The 22,477-nt window shown below is 47.1% G+C and overlaps 1 protein-coding gene across 4 annotated transcripts in view; it reads left to right on the top strand.

The window, feature by feature from the left end:
- Window positions 1-22,477, top strand: part of PRDM2 (PR domain containing 2, with ZNF domain) — a 57,821-nt gene that overhangs the window by 11,729 nt on the left and 23,615 nt on the right. For all 4 annotated transcript variants that reach the window (XM_010850057.1, XM_010850055.1, XM_010850058.1 and 1 more), the window contains one exon: window positions 2,446-6,796. In XM_010850057.1, the coding sequence (XP_010848359.1) occupies window positions 2,446-6,796 (4,351 nt within the window). The remainder of the gene's footprint in view (window positions 1-2,445; window positions 6,797-22,477) is intronic.

Genomic DNA, 22,477 nt, shown 5'->3' with positions numbered 1-22,477 from the left:
GCCAGGCTTCCCTATCTTTTCACTATCTTCCAGAGTTTGCTCAAACTCACGTCTATTGAGTAGGTCAGCCATCCAACCGTCTCATCCTCTGTCATCTCCTTCTCCAGCCCTCAATCTTTCCCTAGCATCAGGGTCTTTTCCAGTGAGTGGGCTCCTCGCATCAGGTGGCCAGAGTATTGGAGCTTCAGTGAATAGTCCTTCCAGTGAATATTCAGACTTGATGTCCTTTAGGATCAACTGGTTTGATCTGCCTGTGGTCCAAGGGACTCTCAAGAGTCTTCTCCAGCACCACACTTCGAAAGCATCAATTCTTCAGTGCTCAGTCTTCTTTATAACCCAACTCTCAAATCCATATATGACTGCTAGAAAAACCATAGCTTTGACTCTATGGATCTTTGTCAGCAAAGTGATGTCTCTGCTTTGTAATGTGCTGTCTAGGTTTGTCATAGCTTTTCTTTGAAGGAGCAAGCATCTTTTAATTTTGTGTCTGCTGTCACCATCCACAGTGATTTTGGAGCCCAGGAAAATAAAGTCTGTTACTGTTTCCACTGTTTCCCCATCTATTTGCCATGAAGTGATGGGACTGGATGCCCTGATCTTTGTTTTTTGAAGTTTGAGTTTTAAGCCAGCTTTTTCACTCTCCTCTTTCACCCTTTTCAAGAGGCTCTGTAGTTTCTCTTTTCTTTCTGCCATTAGGGTGTCATCTGCATATCTGAACTTATTGATATTTCTCCCAGCAGTCTTGATTCCAGCTTGTAAGTCAGTTTGGCCCAGCATTTCACATGATGTACTCTGCATAGAAGTTAAATGAGCAGGGTAACAGTATACAGCCTTGAAGTGAAGTGAAGTGAAAGTCGCTCAGTCGTGTCTGACTCTTTGTGACCCCATGGACGATACAGTCCTTGAAATTCTCCAGGCCAGAATATTGGAGTGGATAGCCTTTCTCTTCTCCAGGGGATCTTCCCAACCCAGGGATCGACCCCAGGTCTCCTACATTACAGGTGGATTCTTTATCAGCTGAGAAACAAGAGAAGCCCTATACAACCTTAAGATACTCCTTTCCCAGTTTTGAACCAGTCCACTGTTCCATGTCCAGTTTTAACTGTTGCATGTTGACCTGCATACAGGTTTCTTAGGAGACAGATAAGGTGGTTTGGTATTCCTATCTCTTCAAGTATTTTCCACAATTTGTTGTGATCCACACAGAAGTCTTTCAAGTAGTCAATGAAGCAGAAGTACATGTTTTTCTAGAATTCCCTTGCTTTCTCTATGATATTGCAGATGTTGACAATTTGATCTCTGGTTCCTCTGCCTTTTCTAAACCCAGCTTGTACATCTGAAGTCCTCCGTTCAGGTGCTGCTAAAGCCTGGCTTGAAGAATTTTGAGCATGACCTTGCTAGCATGTGAAATGAGCACATTTGTACGGTAGTTTGAACATTCTTTGGCATTGCCCTTCTTTGGGATTGAAATAAAAACTGACCTTTTTCAGTCCTGTGGCCACTGCTGAGTTTTCCAAATTTGCTGGCATATTGAGTGCAGCACTTTTAACAGCATCATCTTTTAGGATTTCAAATAGCTCATCTGGAATTCCATCACTTCTACTCACTTCATTCATAGTAATGGTTCCTAAGGCCCACCTGGACGTCACACTCTAGGATGTCTGGTTCAAGCTGAGTGAGCACATCATCCCGATTATTCTGGGTCATCAGGACCTATTCTGTACAGTTCTTCTGTGTATTCTTGCCACCTCTTCTCAGTTTCTTCTCCTTCTTTTAGGTCCTTACAGTTTATCATGCCTATCCTTGCATGAAATGTTCCCTTGCTATTTCCAGTTTTCTTGAAGAGATCTCTGGTCCTCGCTAATTTAATAAGGCTCAGAAGAGATGGTCTCCAAAGTTCCTTTTACATGAAAAATGCAGATCACATAATTTTGGAAAATGTTGTAGCTCTTGATATATAGTTTTGGTGAAGAAGAAGGGAACAAATCAATTACATTCAAGGCAGACCACTAAGAATATTACCTGGTAATATGTTGAGCAATTTTCTTGTTTCAGTTTGGAATCATGAAAAATTAGAACTCATGACTAGGAAGATTTCAGTATCAGCTATTCCCAACACAGTTTTAAGCAGTACAGTTTCTGTAAACAAAAGCATGTTTATATCTGTGTGAGGAAACACAGAAGAGCCTGAGTTGCTGTGGGCATCTGTTGCTCAGATTGAAGCCTCCCTCACTGCCCACTGAGCTTCCTGGTGCACTGCAGTCGTTTGTTGAATGAATGAAATGGATTTATATCCTGTATAACTTCTTAAATGAGAATGTAGAGTGGTCCATTGCTATGATCTCCCTTACGCATTTTAGATGATAAAGGAAGTAACATGGATAATGAAAGCTGATCACCAGTGGCTAGTGTTTGACCTTACTTCTGCCTCCCTGTGCTTTCCAGGCCCCAAAGACGAAGACGAGAATCCTTCCGCTTCCACCACCGAGCAACCAGCCGTCCCTCAGGAGGCGGTGAGTCAGGATGTGCCTCCGGATCTCGCCCTCCTTCCCCCTGCCCACGAGCCCCAGACAGGACCAGACGCGGAGCTGGAAGCAGCGCTCTGTGAGGCGAACGAGGTGGTGGAGGAGGAAGAGGAAGAGGAGGAGCTGGAAGAAGAGGGGGACGAAGCAGCTGATGTGCCAAATGAAAGTTCCCTGAGAGAGCTGGAGATCCGGTGTGACGAGAAGCCCGAGGATTTGTTAGAAGAACCAAAAACGGTTTCAAAGGAAACTCTGGCAGACTCTGCGGAGGCAGCCCCTGTCATGAAAACTCCCAGAGCCAGAGAAGAGGCCAACGGGGACGTGTTTGAAACATTTCTGTTCCCATGTCAGCACTGCGAGAGGAAGTTCACGACCAAGCAGGGGCTGGAGCGGCACATGCACATCCACATGTCCACGGTCAACCACGCCTTCAAGTGCAAGTACTGCGGGAAGGCCTTCGGCACACAGATCAACCGGCGGCGCCACGAGCGGCGCCATGAGGCCGGGCTGAAGCGAAAGCTCGAGGATCCGGCCGGCGGCAAGGCGCCCAGCGACGGTGCTCCTCCCCAGGACGATGCACAGCCCCCCGGTCTTGGGCAGGACGGTCTCACCTTGAGCTCAGAGAAGGCGTCCCAGGACTCAGTGACTCCTTCCGTTGTAGAAGAGAACGGCGAAGCGAAAGAGCTTCACCCGTGCAAGTACTGTAAGAAGGTTTTCGGCACTCACACGAATATGAGACGACATCAGCGCAGAGTTCACGAGCGGCACCTGATTCCCAAGGGGGTGCGGCGGAAAGGGGGCCTCCTGGAAGAGCCACAGCCCCCAGCAGAGCAGGCCCCTCCCACCCCGAGTGTCTATGTCCCCAGCACAGAGCCAGAGGAGGAAGGGGAGGCGGACGACGTGTACATCATGGATATTTCCAGCAATATCTCTGAGAATTTAAATTACTACATTGATGGTAAAATTCAGACCAGCAGCAGCACCAGTAACTGTGACGTTATTGAGATGGAATCCAATTCGGCAGACTTGTACGGAATAAACTGTCTGCTCACTCCAGTCACAGTGGAAATAACTCAAAACATAAAGACCACGCAGGTCCCTATAACTGACGATCTCCCTAAAGAGCCTTCCAGCAGCACAAACAGTGAGTCCAAGAAACGGAGGACTGCTAGTCCGCCCGTGTTACCCAAAATTAAAGCCGAGACTGAGTCTGATCCTGCCACACCTTCCTGTTCCTTGAGTCTGCCTCTCAGCATATCAACCACAGAGGCGGTGTCTTTCCACAAAGAGAAAAGCGTGTATTTGTCATCAAAGCTCAAACAGCTTCTTCAGACCCAGGATAAATTAACTCCTCCTGCAGGGATTTCAGCCGCTGAGATACCCAAATTAGGGCCCCTCTGCGTGTCTGCTCCTGCGTCGATGCTACCCGTGACCTCAAGCAGGTTTAAGAGGCGAACCAGCTCTCCCCCCAGCTCTCCCCAGCACAGCCCCGCCCTGCGAGACTTTGGAAAACCAGGAGATGGGAAAGCCGCGTGGACTGAGGCAGTTCTAAGCTCCAAAAAACCCAAATTAGAGAGTCACAGCAACTCACCAGCATGGAGTTTGTCTGGGAGAGATGAAAGAGAAACTGGGAGCCCACCAGGCTTTGATGAATATAAGGTGTCTAAAGAGTGGGCAGCTAGCTCTACTTTCAGCAATGTGTGCAACCAGCAGCCACTGGATTTGTCCAGTGGTATGAAACAGAAGGCTGAGGGGCCAGGCAAGGCTCCGGTCCAGTGGGAAGCTGTGTTAGATCTCAGTGTGCATAAAAAGCCCTGTGGTGACTCTGAAGGCAAGGAATTCAAAGAAAACCATGTTCTGCAGCCATCCTGCAGTGCTGTAAAGAAAAGGAAGCCCACCACCTGCATGCTGCAGAAGGTCCTTCTCAACGAATACAACGGCGTCGACCTCCCTGTAGAAAACGCTCCAGATGTGTCTGGAAGTGCCAGTCCCTGTAAACCTCTAGATCCTCAGCCAGACTCTGACCGTGGTCTCAACTCCAGCTCGTCTGCCGCTGTCGTTGAGTCTCTTCCTGACGTTTCCTCGTCGTCACCTGCCCTGCAACCATCTTCCCTCTCTTGCGGGCGGCTGCCGCCTCTCCTGACCCCCACCACCCCCTCCTCCCCTCCACCCTGCCCTCCCGTGTTAACTGTGGCCACCCCGCCCCCTCCACTGCTCCCTACTGTCCCCTCCTTCCAGCCCCCTCTTCCGGGGCATCCCCCTCACCCGTGTCCCTCTCCACTCTCGAATGCCACCGCCCAGTCCCCACTTCCAATTCTCTCCCCGACAGTGTCTCCCTCACCGTCCCCCATTCCTTCTGTGGAGCCCGTTATGTCCGCTGCTTCACCGGGGCCTCCAACACTCTCCTCATCTTCCTCCTCCTCTTCCTCCTCCTCTTTCTCATCTTCCTCCTCGTCCTCTTCCCCTTCGCCACCTCCTCTCTCAGCAGTGTCATCCGTGGTTTCCTCTGGGGATAATCTGGAAACCTCTCTCCCCATGATATCTTTTAAGCAGGAGGAACTAGAGAGTGAAGACCTGAAAGCCAGGGAGGAAGCCCCATCCACCACTGAGCAGGAGATCGTCCAGGAGACATTCAACAGAAACTTTGTCTGCAACGTCTGTGAATCACCTTTTCTTTCCATTAAGGATCTAACCAAACATTTATCCATTCACGCTGAGGAATGGCCCTTCAAATGTGAATTTTGTGTGCAGCTCTTCAAGGTGAAAACTGATTTGTCAGAACATCGCTTTATGCTCCACGGCGTTGGGAATATCTTTGTGTGTTCAGTGTGTAAAAAGGAGTTTGCATTCTTGTGCAATCTGCAGCAGCACCAGCGAGATCTCCACCCGGATAAGGTGTGCACTCACCATGAGTTTGAAAGTGGCACCCTGAGGCCCCAGAACTTTACGGATCCCAGCAAGGCCCATGTCGAGCACATGCAGAGTTTGCCAGAAGACCCTCTAGAAGCGTCTAAAGAAGAAGAGTTGAACGATTCTTCCGAAGAGCTTTACACAACCATCAAAATAATGGCTTCTGGAATAAAGACAAAGGATCCAGATGTTCGATTGGGTCTCAACCAACATTACCCAAGCTTTAAACCACCCCCATTTCAGTACCATCACCGCAGCCCCCTGGGCATTGGTGTGACGGCCACAAACTTCACTACGCACAACATCCCACAGACGTTTACCACCGCCATCCGCTGCACCAAGTGCGGGAAAGGCGTGGACAACATGCCTGAACTGCACAAACACATCCTGGCATGTGCCTCTGCGAGTGACAAGAAGAGGTATACCCCCAAGAAAAATCCGGTCCCGCTGAAGCAGACTGTGCAACCCAAAAATGGCGTAGTGGTTCTGGACAACTCTGGGAAAAACGCCTTCAGACGAATGGGCCAGCCCAAAAGACTGAACTTCAGTGTGGAGCTCAGCAAAATGTCCTCAAATAAGCTCAAGTTAAACGCGTTGAAGAAAAAAAACCAGCTCGTCCAGAAAGCAATCCTACAGAAAAACAAGTCCGCAAAGCAGAAGGCTGACCTAAAAACCACTCCCGAGTCGTCCTCGCACGTCTGCCCATACTGCCACAGAGAGTTCACGTACATTGGGAGTCTGAACAAGCATGCCGCTTTCAGCTGTCCCAAAAAACCTGTTTCTCCTTCCAAAAAAAAACTTTCCCACTCTTCCAAGAAAGGGGGGCACCCGTCACCTGCCGGAAGTGACAGAAACAACAGCAGCAGCCACCGCAGACGGACAGCAGACGCCGAGATCAAAATGCAGAGCATGCAGGCACCTCTGGGCAAGACCAGAGCTCGAAGCTCAGGCCCCTCGCAGGTCCCGCCACCCCCCTCGTCCTTCAGGTCCAAGCAGAACGTTAAATTTGCCGCTTCGGTCAAATCCAAAAAACCAAGCTCCTCTTTAAGGAACTCGAGCCCCATACGCATGGCCAAAATGACTCACAGCGAGACCAAGAAGCCCAAAGCTGCAGCCAAGAACCATGCAGCTCCCCTCTCAGGCAAGATGTCGAGGAGCCTGCACGTGCGGGCGCAGAAGAGCAGAGCCGTCTTACAGAGCAAGTCGGCCTTGGCCAGTAAGAAACGGACAGACAGGTTCAGTGTAAAATCCAGAGAACGGAGTGGGGGGCCAATCACCCGAAGCCTGCAGCTGGCGGCTTCTGCCGACCCGAGTGAGAACAGGAAGGAGGACGGGAGTGGCAAGCAGGAGCTGAAGGACCTCAGGTAAGCAGAGCTCCAGGGTCAGAGGAGTTCAGAGCTCAAGAGCAAGGGGGGAAAGACAGTTGGAAGAAAACACTTGCCCAATGGCTCCTTTTCTTTTTTCCTGCACGATTTTGACATAAGCATTTAAAGGAAATAGCTGTTGCTTAAGGTGTAGGCAGACGTGGAGGAGGGTCAGTGCTTTGGCTGCTGCAAAGATGGACGCATAGCTTTTATTTCACATGTAGGACTCACAAAGTGGTACCATTTCTTTAATAGGGCCAGTTATGAACTGGATTTAAAGCCATGAAAAGCTCCCCAAAGTACCCTACTATGAAACGGTGAAATTCTCTCAAACTTCCTTTATATCTTGGGTGGTATCCCAATGTCACTTGTATTAACTTTCCCATCATAGATGTCTTCTTATGTTCTGATGTATTGCGGAGTTCATTAAAACCATATTACAATCTGATTTAATATTTCTGTGACTTAAAGAGTGGTTGTAGCAACTGAGACTACTTTTTATTACTCATGCTTTCTTTTATTGTATTTTAATTTTAAAAACTTGCCTCTTAGTCAAAATAAATCAAAGCACGGTACCCTATTCCTTCTAAAATGCTGCATGTCCGTGTCTTCTCCTGTCCCCCCCACCCCCCACTGGCTCATGTCTCCAAGCATAGGGTGTTAAACAGCCAGATTCCCACGGCCAGGGAGGGATGAGGAGAGAGTGCATGCTGAGGCCAGACCCTGTGGTTCCAGGTGTGGGTGGGGACCCAGGGCAAGTCACCCCACTTGTCAGTGCCTTTGTTTCCCCAGTGTGATGTCAGAGCTCATCTTAGATCCAAGGTGATTTCTCTGTTTATTCTGTGTTCTAGGGCAGGAGTTAGGTTTGTTGAGTTGACTTCTTAAACTCTCTAAGTTACTTCGCCTGTGAGTGGAGTGTACTTTTGGTATTCCTGCTGCTTCCTGCATAAGCCTGCAGGTCCATCTCCGGTGCAATTTTTCATCATCAGCTAGAATTTCTGTGAAGTGTTGAGAAATCCCGTCCTTTCAGAGTGAGCTGTGTGAGTCTAGGCTGTTGGCTGTAACTTTGTGTCTCAGAATCCTTTGGTATTTTAAGCGAACAGAAGCAGAGTTAACTGCGGGGGGCGGAGGATGACTGCTGTCTGGAGAGGTCATGGGGGCTCAGAGAAGCTGTTAACCACCACACAGTCGATGAGGCAGAGTTCTTGGTGCTGGTGCCGTAAGTCATGGCTGAAGATGGAGAGAAGGAGAGAAGGATCATTAGCCGAGGGCAGACTGGAATGATGGACTGTAGGAATAAAGGATCAGATTTTTTTGGTTAAGCTTCTTCATAAAAATTACTATAGCTCTCACTCAGCATCTGGTGTCTGACCCTGGCGTGTGCATATACAGCATCTTGGAGCTTAGTCCTGGCGAAAGTAAACACCTGTTGATCAGCTGTCCAGACTGCCTGCCGGTAGCAGCCTCACTATGTACCTCCTTGTACTCGGTCTATGTTCTGGAAGTTCAACAACAACAGGATATTCTTGAGCTGTGCTTCCCAAGGTTAAAGAACCCAAAACATGCTGTCATTTTCACAGACTGTGCTAAAAAACGTTTCCCAAGTGGTTGATGCTTTAGAATGTACTCTGTATTCCTCTTTATCTCCAATAGTATCTGAAAGAGTCACTTATTTTGTATTGGATTCCATTTATACAGTTCAAAAGTAAAATTGATATGGAAAAATTAATATTGTATAAAGGAAACCTGAGTGAGGTTCATCCAGTGGTTTTGAAAGGACCCTTAAAGACTGCAGAGGACCGAAGTGCCTAATAAAATTGTGTTTCTGTTTTTTGCTCCAGTTAGTTTTAATTATTTTGCTTTGTTTGTGAGTTAACATTGCTGGCATGAAATTTGACCTAAAAGGAAACAAGAATCAGATAAGAGGTGGGTAAATTGTTCTGGCTGTGTATGGTGGCTGCAGGCTTCCGTGGAAGTGGCCACAGCTTTGTGTGAGACACAGGAGCTGTGCTGCGGACGCGCCTGAAGGACGCGCCTTTCCCAGGGGCCACTTACAAGCGATCGTAAAGTGTTCGGGGGAATTACAAAATGAACATTCAGTGGGACATCATATTTTGATTATCTGGGCAGAAGAGTGGGCGTTTCTTCAGAGAGCTGTGGTCGTCTCGGTACCTTGTAGTGAAGTTGGTGTAACGCCGGGGTGCTCGGCGCAGGCCTGGAGGGTGTAGTCGTCCATCTGTGTCAGCCCCAGGCCCCTAGCAGAGGCCTCTCTGTTCACATTTGTTACCTACACTGGCAGGGAGTTTACTAGACGTCTTTTCTTTTCAGTGTATTTCTACTTTGAAATTTTATTTAGGGGGGATTTTGTAGTGCAAGTTTGGAAATACCCGCTTTCATTCTGTTTTCAGTGTTTTGCTGTACTCTCCCCATTGCACATTCAAGGACTTACCCCGGAACTGGCAGCACACCCTTTTCCTGTGTGTGTTTCATCATAACTGTGATTAAGGGCTGGTCCTCAATGCACAGGCGTTTTACATTCAAATACCAGTTTAGAATTCCACAGATTTTCAAGTATACACTTGCAGTCAGCCATGAAAACGACGTCAGTTTTCCATCCCACACTGAGGGCTCAGCAGAATTTGCCGTTCGGTCATTTCCTGGAGCACAAGCCATTGTGCCATTCAGGGTGCGAAAGAGGCATGTGCTCCAAATCCTTTTCTTAGGACAAAGCTGCAGAGGCATACTCCTCTCTAGATTGTCCTGTTACAGCTCTTAATCCAGCACATTCTTTATTGGGCTCACCTTCACTGGTTGGGACAACCCACTGGTCGCTTGTCAGTGGAACTGCATTTAGAGCTGTTGCTGAGGGCTCATTTCCCCGGGCTGTAAGACAAAAAAGACAAGGAAAGAGGTATATTTTCTGCTCCCTTCTTACCCATCTTTAGTCTTTGTGAGTCCCAAGGCATTTTTATGTTCTTCAGTACTGCTTTTAGAGAACTTTTTTTTGTTGTTGTTTTTTAAATACTGTGTTCCCATTGCAGCCAGTTAAGGACATGTAAATAAGTGATGGAGAAGTAAAATAAAATTCCAGACCAAGTTTTTCCATTTACCACGAAAGTGATTAAAAGAGGAAAACGGTGCTGATTTCTCACATCCCATCTCTGCCACACCACTCCAAGGAGATCGTCTGTGCCCCTCCCAGCACATCCCTGCACCTCTTCCTAGTCTGGTGTCTGACCTGTTGCTGTTGCTGTTGCTGTCTTCACATTTGTCCCATGGTCTCCCTACCTTTTCTTATACTTGGTCAGTTCATAGCAGGTTGTGTCATGTCATTTATCTTCAGTTTTCTTGTTTTCTAGGAACTTCCTGTAGAAAAGTCCCCCCAAATAGAACAAACCTTAATAATTGACTAAATATCTTGCATGCTCAACTTAGGATAAGCACTACGGCAAAGGATACGAAACCTACCAAGCTTCTGAGACCAGTTGAAGCTGACTCAAAAATCCTAACACACAGCTGATTGCCAGCGGGCTTCTTGTTACCGTGGGTAGAATCAGGCACGCACTCCGCTGGCACCCAACCTGCAGGCTGGGCTCGCAGATGATTGAGATGCACAGCGGAGGGCGCTGTGAGACGGGCTGGCTGACCCAGCTCCTGGTCCCCGGGACTGGTAACTCAGACCTGAGTGTGGCCCTAGTTTTTGGCACATAGCAGAGAAAGGAACGATTTGAACCCGACCTTGGAAAGCAAGTTCTCTGTTTCATCAGTAGTCCTGAGTGTAGGTTTCAGGGGTGGCAGATTGGATGCATTCGTTTTATAGTGTTTTGGTCACACATACCAGCTCTTGATGCCTTTCCTTTAAGTCAGTTGTAGACAGAGGCATTGAGCTTCTTTCTTAGCCTGTTTTCTTGTTTGTTTGTTGTTTTTTAATCACAAGCCGATTGCCAGCATAATGGAGAGGAAACCAGATTGGATATGGACTTTTTTCTATGCCTCTTCCAGTGTCATGTTTATATATCCAAATGGACATGATCCTCTCAGATTATATCTGGCACTAATTTGTAACTGTTGGAAATGGTAGCTGTATGTCAGTGCCCAGGATACATCGCAGGCTTGTGCAGATGTATGTCTACACATAAGTGTAAATGAATTTACATGTCAGGTTTTACACTTCAGTCTCTAATAGAGATTTAAAAAGCCCAACAAATTGGCCTATTTCTGAGTGTATAGGTATCATTTCTCCATGCATTATCTGCCTTCCCCCTGATTAATGATTGAGTTGGTGGAAAATGGCTAGGTTTTATTCATGTTTTTTTGTTGTTCTCAACTTTAAAAGTAATCTACCTCTTAAAATTTGTAGTTTAATACTTGTTTGGTGAATTTGTGCCACTTTAACCCTTTCACTATCATTCCCATTTTGTTACATTTCTGTTATGGGGACTTTATGTTGAAATATTGTATAAAGCATTTGTAGCAGTTTAAAAATAAAATATTTAAAATTATTTAAATTGTTTTGGACGCTTCAATTGTATTATATGTGATTTACATTTTACATTTTTGTTTGAGTTGTTAATCTGGAGAGTGTTCTTGTATTGAAGTTTGCTGTTAGTAATTTTATTCTTGTTGGAGAGAGATATAAAAGACTATTCTAAAGAAAACATTAAAATTTACAAAATGACATACAAAAGGGGTTGTCCTTTGATTTTAACCAATGTAGCCTTGAGAGAGAGAGAGGTTAATAATTATAGACAAGAGTGGTGTTTGCTATGTTTTCCCCTTCCAGCATGAAATAAATCATTTGAGCTTGTCAAATGTATGGAAAGGTTTTTTTATGCTGTTGCTAGCAAGCACTTCATGACGAGGGGGAATTCAAATGATGCATTTTATATCATTGTAACCAATAAAAAACTTTCTGAAAGCTGTGAAAGGACTGCATTTTGTACATCATTGGGGTCAGTTAAGGGGGAAAGTGAAGGTGCATGTAGGAGGGGCGCTCCCAGGCTGCATCGCTGCACCGCTGAAGTGCAGTGCTGAGCCCCCCAGCCCGCCTCCTCCCACTTGTCTCTACTTGACATTGATTGAATATTTGTGAATTCATGTCGATTCTGTACCACCTCAAGGGTAGACATGCAGCCAGCCGCTGGTGCTAAGTGCGTAGACAGAACTTAGCTTTGGTAAGAGTGAAATAATTGCCCACGTGAAGTGTCATCTTCCTTTGTATACTTGTGGACATTTCACTCTAGTCTGGAGACTTTTATTTTTATGAATCTGCAAAGAATGAAACAAAGAAGTTGTAACATTTGTATTAGGTTGCTGTGAAATTGTTGGGTTTTTTTTTTTTTTTTAAGATTAAAAATGGCTGAAACAGTTTCATAAAGTTCTCCATGGGAGTACTTGTCCTGATACTTTTTATCTGCCTGTGTCAGTGCTGTTCAGGAAAGGGTGGTAAAGCTGAAGGTGTGATCAGCCTCCCTCAGTGAGATGTTCACACTTGTGACTTACGGATTCCCAGCTTAGAAAATCCCAAAAGGCTTAGGAGGCACGTGTGTGGAAGGAAGAGGCGGAGGCACGAAGCGGCTTTCAGCATTACCCCTGTAAATGCTCTAGAAGCCGAGTGCTGAGCCCAGAACCCAAGGAGGAGCCCCGGGTGCTGTGAGCTGGAAGGGGCGCTGCTCTGGGAGCAGGGAGTGGCTGTCCACCTCACCCACCTGCTGTCCCTCCAGGCCCCTGACAAAGCACCACCTCCATCCCCCTCCTCGGTGGCTTAGCCTTGGGCAAGTATTTTGCTTCACCCAGAGTGGGAAATGGGCAAGATGGTCTCCCGAGTTTTCCTTCTAGCAGGAACTCCTCCCAGGCTGTGTATGCTTCCGTATTTCCCATCGGCTCTGAAAGAGCCGGGTGAGGGCTGTCACGTCCCCCTCGATGTGGGAATACTCAGATACTTAATCAGGTGAGGGTCCCCAAGAAGGCGCTCAGGTCCTCCCTCCACAAGAATGGCTTAGGGTTTAACTCTTTGTGGAGTGGAAAAATTTTTAAAGCTATTAACTAAAGCCTTATGCCCCTGCAGCTGTTTGGGAGCATCCGGCAGTGTCTAGGCTGGCTCTTTTAATTTGGATGTTACCAGTACTTTGTCACGCAGTTTTTAAAAAAATCACAGTAAATTACTGAGTACCTATCGTATAGCAGGCTGTGTTCTAGACACACATTGTGTCCAGTTTACATCAGTGGACAAAAAGTCCCCACCTTTGTGCAGCTTGCCTGTGGTGCCTGTCTCTAGTTTTTATTACTTCAAAACCTCTCTCACTTCGTCACAGTTCTCCCAAGGCTCGGAGGCCAAGAAGATGCTTCTACCTTAATATTTGAGGGTGGATATTTAAACTGGAGACTTTTAATACGTTAAAGCAACTCTTCTAAAATTAATCTCACAGTGCATTTGATTAGATGGTTAGATAGCATCACTGACTCAATGGACGTGAATTTGAGCAAACTCGGAAATAGTGGAGGACAGAGGAGCCTGGTGTGCTGCAGTCCATGCAGTCGCAGAGAGTCAGACATGACTCAGTGATTGAACAACAGCAAATGCATTCGTTATTTTATTTCTGTATATTTTGGCTTGCTATCTGGCCTCACTTTGAATTGATGGACTTACCATTAGAAACACTTATAAAGGACACTTTGCCTTGAAAGTGGGTTAGAGTACAGATGGGTGAGGAAAGGCTGTAAAGTGAAGAAAGTGTTAGTAGCTCAGTCTGTCCAACTCTTTGCGACCCCATGGACTGTAGCCCACCAGGCTCCTCTGTCTATGGGATTCTCCAGGCAAGAATACTGGAGTGGCTTGCCATTTCCTTCTTCAGGGGATCTTCCCAACCCAGGGATCAAACCCAGGTCTCCTGCATGGCAGACAGATTGTTTACCGTCTGAACCACCAGGGAAGCCCCGAGGAAAGGTTGACTCAGATATAAAAGCCACAGTTAAAGTAATCCAGAGACCAGGCGGAGGATTGAGGGAAATGGTCTGCCATTTCTGTCATTCATTTTGGAGACATTGCCATGGCCTCCTCTCTCCCTGGCCGCATGAACCCTACTGCTGCTGCCCCTTTGGAGTCTAGTCTCTCTGTGAATGTCCTGATACAGCACTACTGAGGGGAGTGTCTTCAGGAGCCTCCAGAGGGTTATCAGGCCCCAGCTCGGCATTTCTCAAACTTAACCCAGAGGTGGCACTCAGGCTCCCAGCTCCAAGGACCTAAAACCAGCCTTTTAAGTAAAGTGAGACCTTGGGGTGTGACCTGGGTAGTGTGTCAGGTCACCATCCCAGGTGACTTGAGTGCACACTGCAGAATTTCAGAATTTACGTGGGAAAAATAATGACTATGCACCTCTTAATTGCTGAAGTACTTGTGTTCTCAACATTGGCAGAATAGGTACTAACAGCATTGTTCACATTTTCTGAAAGCTAGGGGTCTGGTCTTGAGCCTGGGCTATATGCCTGTAGAAGACAGAGGTGATAGGTCTCCAGGGGAAAAGGAATGGCCAGGCTGTTGTGCAGTTTCTTGCTGAGCGTGTTGCTCAAAGGCTTCTCTTGGGGCCCCACCTTCCTGGTGTCTTGACCCTTTCCTGGGAGTTTGCCTGCAGGATGAAAGGCCTTAAATACGGCAGTGCTGTGGAGTTTAAAAAAGAAGAAATATATGTTGGTGAAAATAATGACATCCATATTACCGTTGAAATTCTTTATAGACGAAAATGGCTAGTATTCAAAAAACGTTGAATGGAACAGAAACAGGTTTGAGTGAGTGTGATATGGGGACAGTGTGAAGCTGCTCACCCTTCAGGCAAATGCCCACCCAGAGTTCTGTTTGAGGGCTGCCCAGCATGGCTCCATGCCACCCGCTGCCATCCACTCCCTGCCTCCAGCCACACCAGTGGCCCTCAGTTCTCCCACTCCCCTCCCTCGTGCCTCTTCCTCTCCATAGGTGATGGAGGTGGTCTGATAAGCCCTGGGGTGAAGCTGACAGTTTCCAGGTGCTTGCTTTGTGCGAGCTGCTGTGCAGAGCGTTTTCCAAAGTTGACAAGAACCCCACGAGGTGGGTATCGTTTACAGATGGGGGAACAGACACCAGGAACGGGGAGTGATTTTTGTTCAGAGGTCACACAGCTCTCAAGTGGAAAGCTAGGATTTGAACTGCCTCCAAGCTTAACAACCTTCCTGTTGATCATTTTTATAGTTGTTTTTTTTTTTTTTTAAGCTTCATTTTCTCTAAATGTAGAATACAGGACTTGCTATCGTCTCTAGTGAGGGCTTTTCCAGCATCAGTGAGCAGGTAGATCCATCCCTTCTGGGAAAGGCTTCCTGGTGCAGCAGGACTGTTGATAGTGTGGAGCTGCTCATGGCAACACATCTAGTTTCACTGTTTTAATTGTGGGCCATGCTTCTTCCTCCATCGTAGAGCTTTCAGGTCCACTTGGCTTCATGGTGGTGGTTTAGTTGCTGAGTTGTGGCTGACTCTGCAACTGCATGAACTGTATGTAGCCCGCCAGGCTCTTCTGTCCATAGGATTTCCCAGGAAAGAACACTGGAGTGGGTTGCCATTTCCTTCAACAGATACTCTTCCTGACCCAGGGATCAAACTCACATCTGAACTGTAGGTGGATTCTTTACCGATGAGCCACCAGGGGAGCCCAGTTGGCTTTTTAGATCAGTCTGATTAGTCGACAAAACTCTGTTTAATAATAATAATGTTCTTTGATTTTGGAAGTGGTTCTAAAGCAAGGTTCACCAGGAGTATTCTCAGATGTCATGTGAGAACCGTGACCCGTTTGGCCAGAATCAGAGTTGCTCGGGGCTTCCCTTGCCATGTCAGCACATAGTCCATTGAGTGCAAAGAAAGAAAGTGAAGTCGCTCAGTCGTGTCCAACTGTTTGTGACCCCGCAGACTGTAACCTACCAGGCTCCTCCGTCCATGGGATTCTTCAGGCAAGAGTACTGGAATGGGTTGCCATTTCCTTCTCCAAGGGGTCTTCCCAACCCAGGGATTGAACCCGGGTCTCCCGCATTGGAGGCAGATGCTTTAACCTCTGAGCCACCAGGGAAGCCCCTATTGAGTGCAAAATGAAGGGTTAAGTTTTTGTCAAAAGTTATTTTTAAAATATTGGAGCTTGAAGGGTGTGTAGGTTTTATTTACTTTCCTGATTAAGAATTGGAAAAAAACCATTGTGATGCTACAGTAAATTATTAGCTGCTGCAAAAGTGACATTCGGTTGTGAACCATTAAAGGACTTGGGAACACTTTTATTGAACTTGCTGAACCACTGGGGTGATAGGATTTGTATGAGCTTCTGTTTTCTGCCTTATTTGGGCCAGCTAAATTCCGTTTTAAGTGTCTTAGAGAAAGCGACCTGAAATTCAGGCGGATGGTCCAGAGAACATAAAAGCTTTTAATGGAATAAGTTCATGCCTGAATATGTCTTCACAGGTCCAGCTTAAAACCCACAGCAGGATACCAGACAAAGAGCCGACGTTTTTGAAAATTCCTTGATAGATGCTACCCGGGTTACTCAGTAGGGTGTCATTTCAGTATTGAAAGAAAGCTACAGATAGGGTTTAAAGTATTGCTTTATGTCCTGAATCAGAACATATTTAAGCATATTTGCATGTCAATGTTTAGATAAGAGCCTACTGTATGGTAAAGTTATGTTTAGATGACCTCTTGAGTCTTAGCATTAAATCTTAAGTGTAAATTTTAAGTAGAAAACATTTTTAAATGACCTAGAGTTTGTTTCACAGGTAAGTTAATAATAGAAGGGGTTTAGGCTTTGGGATACAAATCTGGCCATTTTTTTAGGTTAAAGTAGAATTTAAATTGAAAATTGCATTTGTGTCAGAACTTAATACTTGCCAAAAATATAACATTTTAATATTCTCTATTGGAATGAAGTTATTTAAAACTCATGTGGATTCAATTTTCCTTGCAGTAACATTCTCTTCTCACTTGCTTTTTATAATCACATCCAATCCTTGCCAGCCCAGCTCGAGTTTAGGGACATTTTCAGATGGCTTCTATTTCCAAAGCTATTATTGGGCCTGTGAATTCAGGCACATTTTCCTATAGTGATTCAGTCAGCCAGCCATTCAGAAAACAGCTTTCATGGTCAGTCTGGATCAGGAAGGTGTTGGTCAGTAGATCTGACAAACTTTGTCCCATATACAGCAGTTTTCAGAGGACCCTTGGGGTGTAACTGGACTCCATTCAGGAGCTGAGGGTATTCCTGGCTGTTCCTTCCCTCCGGACACTAACTCCCAGAAGGCTCTCCCACCACCTGAGGTAGAACAGTTGCCTTCATTTACAGAGAAATCGACCGAGTCTGACAAGGACCACATCACCTGCATTCTGCCCCACTGCAGTGAACGATTCCAAACCCCGCTGGTTCCAGCTCTTGGCCGCTGTGTGAAACCATCTGATTCACTGGGGTTTTACGTAGATGGGCTTCCCCAGTGGTGCAGTGGTAGAGAATCTGCCTCCCAGTGCAGGAGACTCAGGCGACATGACTTCAATCCCTATGTCAGGAAGTTCCCCTGGAGGAGGAAATGGCAACCTGCTCCAGGGTTGTTGCCTGGAGAATCCCATGGACAGAGGAGCCTGCTGGGCTACAGTCCATGGGGTCGCAAAAAGTCAGACATGGCTGAGCACACACATCCTACGTAATCACTGCATTCCCAAGTGACTGGCGCTGATGGGGTTCTGTTGGGGAGAAGTTGGGGAGCATGCCAGAAATAAACATCGGCCTTGAATGCCTTGAATGGGTCCCGCGTGTCACGGGTAGGACAGGCCGCTGGCTGAGCCCCAGGCCTGGTCTGTGAGTGGCTGGGCTAGAGGAGATGGTGTGCCTGTGAGGCTGATGGTTGTGGTGGTGATGGTGACCACTGTCGCTCAGTGATCAGGACTTGAGTCCTCACAATGATAGAGCCGGGGAGGCCCCGCTGAGGAAATGGATGGGATGTAGTGACCTTCCTTGGTGGAAAGAGCCGGAACGTGGCAGGTGATGACTGCTGAGGAACAAGTTGCTGAAGAAACTGCTCATGCTTTCCAAGCCCTGGGAAGGAAAAGAGATTCCTTTATGGAAACTGGCAAACCTCAGTTTGTCTTATAGTTGTTTCAGAGAAACACTCCCAAAGGCCCTCAGATGGTCCTTGCTCTCCATCTGGGCCCCCAGGCACAGCAAATGAGCCTGGAGCACCTGAGGATGCAGAGGTCTCCAGGGAGCTCTGGATGCCTGGCCTCCCAGGGCCCCGCAGGGTTTTGCTGAGACTTCATTTCAGGCACTGGGATGTAGCTAAGGACGCTGACTGGCCCCAGACCCTGAGCTGCTTATCACCTGTCCACCCGACCTGAAGTACTGCCCTCGTCCCTCCGTCTCCTCCCTCTGTTCTTCTGTTCTCAGAGGCCCTTCACTCATTCATACATTCTTTTCTTGATTTGTTCGCTTGGTTTACTAAATGTGCCCCCTCCTAGAATGAAAGTTCTCCCTGAGCAGGAACTTCAGTGTGTTCACTGCTGCATCTCCAGCTTCTCCCACACTGCCTGCCAGGTAGCAGCTGCTCAATAAATGTTTGTCAAGTGAATAAAATGTTTGATTCTGGCTTCATCCCCTTATCAGCTCTGTTAGCCTTAGGCAAGTTCCTTAATCTCTGAGCCCAGCTTTCCTTTCTGTAAATAGCAGTAACAGTCCATCTGACCAGAAAGGATGGTTGTGAAGATCACAGGTGTGCCCGCCCTTGTGTGGGTTGCGGTTACCTCCGGAATCTGTTTGAATCTGACTCACGGTTGGGGCTGGTGCTCAGGTGCAAAGGGCTGGACTTTGGCTAACGGTGAGGTTCCATGGCCGCACAGTCCGTGCTGGCCAGAACCTTCCTTCTTCATCTCTTGCCTCCACCCGGAGAAGGAGCTCAAGTGGCTGTCACTCTGGCTTCTGCTGCCCGTCACCCTGGGGCCCTTTGCTGTGTCTTAGGCAGGCCTATGCTTCATGTACTGACTTGTTCAGTCGCTCAGTCGTGTCCGACTCCTTGCGACCCCATAGAATGTAGCACGCCAGGCTTCCCTGTCCATTACCAACTCCTGGAGCTTGCTCAGACTCATGTCTATTGAGTTGATGATGCCATCCAACCATCTTGTCCTCTGTCGCCCCCCTTCTCCTGACTGTAGCAGCTTCCCTTTCTCCCATCAGATAATGACCATAAAAGGAAATCATTTTTCAGATGATAGTGGGAGAAAAAAAATTCTGTCATCCCCCCGTGTAACTTATTTTCTGTCAGTTTTTAATTTCAAAGTTAAAGTGTAAATTTTTAAAAGAGTTTGGAAGAAAACACTTCATTAGCTCTGTGAAACCATGAAAATTTAACGAAGGGACCCCAGTTCACCGAAATGAGAAGGATGGTCACTGATATTTCAAAGCACTTGATGATGGCCACTGTTTTCAGGGCCTTACACATATTGCCCCATTTAATCATTGTACCAGCCCTATGAGATACTTTTATATTTCCCATTTTACAGATGGGGAACCTGCAGCACAGAGGTTATGTGGCCTGTTAGTACCCAGCTGCCCAGGTGTGGACAAGAAGCACAAGCTAATTTGAAGGATTAAACTTATACTTGAGGTGAACGAAAGTCTTGGTCCTTTCTGTGTGCGTGCTCAGTCATGTCAGACTCTGAGACCGTACGGACCGTAGCCCGCCAGGCTCCTCTGTCCATGGGATTCTCCAGGCAAGAACACTGGAGTGGATTGCCATGCCCTCCACCAGGGGATCTTCCAACCCAGGGACCAAACCTGAATCTGCAGCGTCTCCTGCACTGGCAGGTGGTTGGTCCTTCCTGGTCAAGTCCGATTTGTATGTTCTTGGGAGACCACGCTGAGCAGTTTCAGCCAGCTCGGGTGTGAGGAGCCACCTCGTCTGCCAGCTTTGTTAGGGGATGAGCAGATCCAGGCACCAGAGAATTAAACCTTGCTCCCTGGCATCAACTTTTTAGTTTTTTTTTTTTTTTCTATTTTCATAAGAGTCTTTCCAAGCCATGGTTGGCAAGTGGGTTTTGGGTTTCCATCTGTGCAAGGGGAGCAGCTGCCAGGGGTGCCATGAGCAGGATTCCAGGCAGGGTCATGCTCAGGGATCCAGGCCGGGCCGAGTGCCTGGTGTCCGTCTTGGACACAGGAAGGGGGATGCTTCTATGCACAGACGTTTTGCTGTCAGGTCTAATGAAGCTGCTACTTCCCTCACTTTTAAAAATTGCCCAGAACATCATTTCACCTTTCCTGGAAGGCTCAAGGTGACCAGCACCTTGTCTTTTGTGGTGGTGAAGTGACACTCTCAGAGTTCAGGTGTGCAGGATCCAGAAGCTTGAGATGTGGTTCAAGTATTTTTGGAGAAGGTTGTACTTCTCTCCGTCTCCTTTTTCATCTGTTATTTGTGGATATTGTCTGTACTCCCTGGCAGCCTTTAGATAGTTTCTGATCATTGCGGGCTGGGAAGCTGGATTGGGGCCCTATTGATGTGGTATGTAAATAAGGAGGTGGTTGTGTGTGCTCAGTCATGTCCGATTCTTTGCGAGCTCATGGACTGTAGCCATGGACGGAACACTCCTCTGTCCATGGGATTTCCTAGGCAAGAATACTGGAGTGGGTTGCCACTTCCTACTCCAAAAGCATCATTCTGACTCAGGGATAGAATCTGCGTCTCTTGCATCTCTTGCATTGGCAGGCGGGTTCTTTACCACTAGCATCACCTGGGAATCCTCTAAAGAGGTGCTTAGGACCTGAGAACACCCAGGGACCTCCCTAGTAAGCAAAGTGCACTGCAGAGAGGGGAGTGTTGAGTGTAAAACACACTGAACTTGAACAGTAGACTCCATGCTTGCTTTTAAGCTCACAAAAGCACATGCTCTACACATGGAGAGAATCAAAGGAATGTTCTGGTGACAGGGCACACAGTTAGTTCCTCAGCAAAAGTTTATCGCAGGAGAAGCACCTTAATTCTGCATTAAAGGTACATCTTTTTTGGGGGGGCATTCCTGTGGTATGTGAATTCTTAGTTCCCTGCCAAGGGATTGAACCCAGGCTCCCTACATTGGAAGCGCAGAGCCTTAACCAAACTGGATCACCAGGGCATCATTCCCTGCACCTTGATCCTTATCCGTTGCCTCTGTCCTGTAATCTCTGTTTGGGATAAATGTTTTATTTGGTGCCAAGTGCTCACAGGTGATTGAATCTGTAAGGAAACGCCTGGATATTCGTTCCATCCCAGGACTTGCTGCCCAGGCTGCTGGCCCTGCCTGTGGACTGGATTTCCCTCTTTAATTTATGATATTCCTCCAGAAGTTTTTCAGAGTTTCTCTTATAATCAATGCATGGGCTTATAGGTGTTTTCTCCTCCTACCTCCTTCATTCACGTTTAGACTCCTTTGAATGAATTTTAACCAGTGAGTTTGGTGAGAGGAAGCCTGGGTTAACTTGGCCTTCACGGAGGGGCCAATTCCTTTGATGTACCTCAATAGATTGGCATCAGATACTGTAGCTGATTTGTTGGTTCTGTTAAGTTACTTCATCACAGTAATTAACACTAGTGTTAATCATTTATAGCCTTAAAAACTAAGACATTTTAGTTGTTTAGCCCACTGGTGCTGGCCAGCAGCAGGTGTTCCATTAAGGTAATGTTCTGAATCCGGCTGGGCAGGTGCTTAGAGGGGAGAGTAGTTTGCTGGTCTAGTAGGTATCGTCTGGTTAATTTCAGCCTGAGGTGGTAAATTTCCTGTGTTCCCAGCTGTGTGAAGGGGACCTAGTTTGGATTATTTCACCGGGATGTTCACTTAGGGGACCACCTGCATCAGAAAACCACCTAGGAGGCTTATTAAGAATTCCAGACACACTAAATCACCATCTTTGGCGGGGGCGGGTGGTGGGTCTTTAAAGTCTTCATTTTTATCAGCTTCTACAATGAGTCTTACCCAGACTTCAGAGTTCCCCTTTGGGTCTTGTAAAGGGGGGAAAAGAATGACATGGTATCACCACATCTCATCATTTCATTTGCTTCTGGTTTCCATTTTTAATTATTTTCCTTTGCTTTTGCAGTCTTTTTGATATATTCATGACATTTTTCATCTCTGAATGCTTATATAATAAAACACCCTGTGACAGATGAGCCAGGGCCACATGAGAATTAGTCGCTTCTGAGGGTCAGAGCCAAGGTGACCCTTGAGGATCCCTTGCCTTGGTCATTGTTGCTCTTTGTGTATCTTTTTGAGGGGAATATATGACGTTAGGTCATTAACTGGTACAAGACTAGTGTCACACAAAGCCCTGCTGGTGCTGTGTTCATGCCACCCTGCACCTACTGCAGCACCCAGCACACAGTAGGCACTTAGCGTTGTTGTTGTTTACTCGCCAAGTCGTGTCTGACTCTTCTGTGACCGCATGGACTGTAGTCCACCAGGCTCCTCTGTCCATGGGATTTCCCAGGCAAGAATACTGGAGCGGGTTGCCATTTCCTTCTCCCATGGATCTTCCCAACCAAGGGAACGAACCTGTGTTTCCTGCATTGGCAGGCGAGTTCTTTACCACTGAGCCACCAGGGAAGCCCCAAAATGAAGTCTTCCTCCCTCTGTCTCCAGTTTTACTTCTGACATCTACTAAGGAGTCCCTC

Source organism: Bison bison, unplaced genomic scaffold (genome assembly GCF_000754665.1).
Source record: "Bison bison bison isolate TAMUID 2011002044 unplaced genomic scaffold, Bison_UMD1.0 scf7180017864289, whole genome shotgun sequence".
Taxonomy (NCBI): Eukaryota; Metazoa; Chordata; class Mammalia; order Artiodactyla; family Bovidae; genus Bison; species Bison bison.
The sequence above is the reverse complement of the archived record's forward strand: the minus strand, read 5'-3'. Positions and strand labels throughout refer to the sequence as shown.